At 36.8% G+C, this 3,310-nt stretch overlaps 1 protein-coding gene across 1 annotated transcript; it reads left to right on the top strand.

The window, feature by feature from the left end:
* Nucleotides 1–470: 470 nt before the first annotated feature.
* LOC148855580 (lignin-forming anionic peroxidase-like) lies at nt 471–1,856 on the top strand. Its single transcript, XM_088986673.1, has 3 exons — nt 471–712; nt 813–1,004; nt 1,133–1,856. The coding sequence occupies exons 1-3, from the start codon at nt 485–487 to the stop codon at nt 1,688–1,690; spliced, it is 978 nt and encodes a 325-aa protein (XP_088842799.1). The 5' UTR covers nt 471–484; the 3' UTR covers nt 1,691–1,856.
* The last annotated feature ends 1,454 nt before the right edge of the window (nt 1,857–3,310 follow it).

The raw sequence follows: 3,310 nt of genomic DNA on the forward strand, positions 1-3,310 counted from the left end.
CGCAGCTGTCAGCGTTGAATACACGTTTTTGGCTTTTTGACTTTCCAAACTTGTCAATTCTAATATATTAATTCTGAACTTGAACTTAAATTTCAAGAAACAAATATGAGAAAGAAGAGACAAATTGAGATCGTCTCACATCGGCGTTGAGTTACATGATCGGTAATTAATGAGGGTAAGTTAAGAGAATGGCTGAATGAGTCATGCAAAAGAAATTCAACAACCTTTGATAATAAGTAATAACGCGTTAGCCGACTCCAGACCAGGTCATCAGCCACCCTGAAAAACTACTACGTGCATGCTCTGCCTATAAAATGAGCTTTGCATTTGTTCTTGCTCATTGCATTTCGTTCTTGTTTTGTATATCGTTTCTATACATTCATTAACTGCTTGAGACGAAGCATTTGCCTACTATTTCTCCAGTACTTTCATTTGTGCCATCTCTTGCTTGAGAGAGAGAGAGAGAAAGATTGGGTTGGTAGATATGGGTACAAGAGGAGCTTCGGGATTCTCCCTATCTTGTATCGTTGTTACCATGTTTTTGGTATGGCCAATCACACCAACTCAAGCACAGTTGACGCCTTCCTTCTATGATAATTCGTGTCCGAGTGCACTTAACACCATCAGAACTGTCATTCGATCCGCTGTCTCAACGGAGAGGCGAATGGCTGCATCACTCATTCGCCGTCATTTCCACGACTGCTTTGTTCAGGTACTTGTGATATATTGTTCCCTTACGTTCTTTCTTTATTCTCCCAATTAAGCATGGTAAGTTCTTAATTTCTCTGAACCTTGTGATGACCATTTTCCAGGGTTGCGATGCATCAATTTTACTTGACGATTCTTCTTCAATCAGAAGCGAGAAGAATGCTCTCCCTAATCATAACTCAGCAAGAGGTTATCAAGTCATAGACAGGGCGAAAGCTCAGGTGGAGAGCATCTGTCCCGGTGTTGTCTCATGTGCAGACATCCTTGCTGTTGCCGCACGGGATGCATCTGTCGCTGTGAGTACTAAAATTATGCTCTTTATCTTTACAATAATTTTCTCCCGTAAGGACGTTTGAATGAGTAGTCACTACTAAACGATGATCTAGATTCAGTCATTCATATATATTTCTGAAAATTAATTCAGGTGGGAGGCCCATCGTGGACAGTGAAGCTTGGAAGAAGAGACTCCACCACTGCAAGCCCAGACCTAGCTAACAGCGACCTTCCGAGCTTTACAGCAAGCCTTGACACACTTATCGGCCAGTTTGCTAAGAAGGGTCTCAGTGCAAGAGATATGGTTGCCCTCTCAGGTTCTCACACCATAGGACAAGCAAGCTGCCTGACATTCCGAGGCCGGATATATGATAATTCTAGTGACATTGATGCTGGCTTTGCAAGCACAAGGAAACGTCGTTGTCCTACTGACGCCTCAGGGGATGGCAATTTGGCCCCTCTAGATTTGGTCACACCCAACTCTTTTGACAATAACTACTTCAAGAATCTGATCCAGAGAAAGGGTCTCCTTCATTCTGATCAAGTTCTCTTCAGCGGAGGATCCACAGACAGCATTGTCACTGAATATAGCAAGAGACCTAATACTTTTAAATCAGATTTTGCATCTGCCATGATAAAGATGGGCGATATCAATCCTCTCACAGGCTCCTTGGGGGAGATAAGGAGGTTGTGCAGTGCAGTAAACTAATTTATATAAGCAAGCATTAATGGTTGGAATACATTTACAGAAAAAAAAAACAAAATACAGGTGAAATACATTTAATTTATTTGTCCCAAGTGTACATGTATATGTTTTTTTTTTTTTTTTTTTGTTCAGTTTTTACTTTTTCTTCTCCAGAAATATAAGTTCTAGTTCCTCCAAAAAGAGTGAAGATGTATTAATTTTTACACTTTGGTCTTAATTTTTATCCCCCATGCGTGTCCAAAAAGAATAAATTAGGTAGAATGTTCACTTGTTCCAAAGGAATTGAAGTTCTAAATTCTGTGTTCATGCACAACTTTTTTGCTCTAGAAGCAGCAAATTCTCAACAATCGCTGATTTAGACATCTAGCTGAGAATCTAGCCAATTATGTTTTAACGCCATACCAAATTGATGGTCAATCTTGGTGTGGGCTACTAAGGTTGTGTTTGGTATTATTGCCACTTTTACTTGTAACGCTTTAGGTTCGTCGATGCAAATTTTTAAGAAATTGTCTTATCACATCATATTAAATAATGAATTAATCCACAAATAGTAGAAACACCTAATTTGAGGATTCCTGAAGAAACAACAGTGGTACCAAGTGTTGTATTGAAGAAACAATTGTCTTGTTGCAAGTAGATGTGGCAATGCAACCAAACACAACCCAAATTAGTCATTAAAGTTTGTAAAACGCTCTAAAACTCTAGATGGAGTACAAGCTTGAATGTTTCTTTTTCATAATGTTTTAAGAAACAACCTGAAAATGGAGACACTTTACCTCCGACTTCAGGATCACTACTTCAACGCAACCATCCAGTTTCAGTGGGTTGACTCATGCATCAAAAATCATAAAGAAGATTATAAAATATTTAGAAATATAAAAATTAATTAGAAAAAAGTGCAAAATCTTTGTAAAAAAATGTTATATTCATCTTATGAAAAAATAAATAGTTTAATAAATAAAAAATGGAGAATTTTGTATATTTATCACACTAATTAATGAACATGCATCGAAATTTTTACCTATTATCAGTCATTGGTGTAGTATGGAAACGAAACACGTTGAGAAAAGCTTCAAAAAATAGAACAGAAGTCGAACTAATAGGAAGAAGAATTTTTTACTGAATAATTAAGAGAAAATTCAATATAAAAAAGAACTCTCTTAGTCTTCCCTTAGCTACTCTTTATATAGACATACACCCTTATGTCTCATACAAGAAAGCTTCATAATCTATGAAAACACTCCATAATAGAAACATACTAAAACTTTTCAAAAAGAAAATCCTAATTGAACAAAAATTCGGATATCATAATATAATACTAATTTGGTAATTATGAACTAGAGTAGAAGTCCTATGCTGACAGCTTGGTAAATTCAAACTAAAATGGAAATTTTGTGCTGGTGCTTTCTTGGTAATTGATTACTTGGTTGGATTAATGACATCATTTGAGCTTCTTATGTGTTTTGGAGTAGTCCCAACTTGCAAATAACTTATTGGTCTTCTCCTGTACTGCATCATCCTCCCTAGGTTGGGAAGATCTGTCATTGGATTCAAATCATCATTTGACTAATCGCCAACATACGGTACCAAGTGTTTGACATTGAAAACATCATATATGTATAT

Source organism: Nelumbo lutea, chromosome 4 (assembly GCF_056320005.1).
Source record: "Nelumbo lutea isolate HS-2025 chromosome 4, American lotus-T2T, whole genome shotgun sequence".
In the NCBI taxonomy this organism is placed as follows: domain Eukaryota; kingdom Viridiplantae; phylum Streptophyta; class Magnoliopsida; order Proteales; family Nelumbonaceae; genus Nelumbo; species Nelumbo lutea.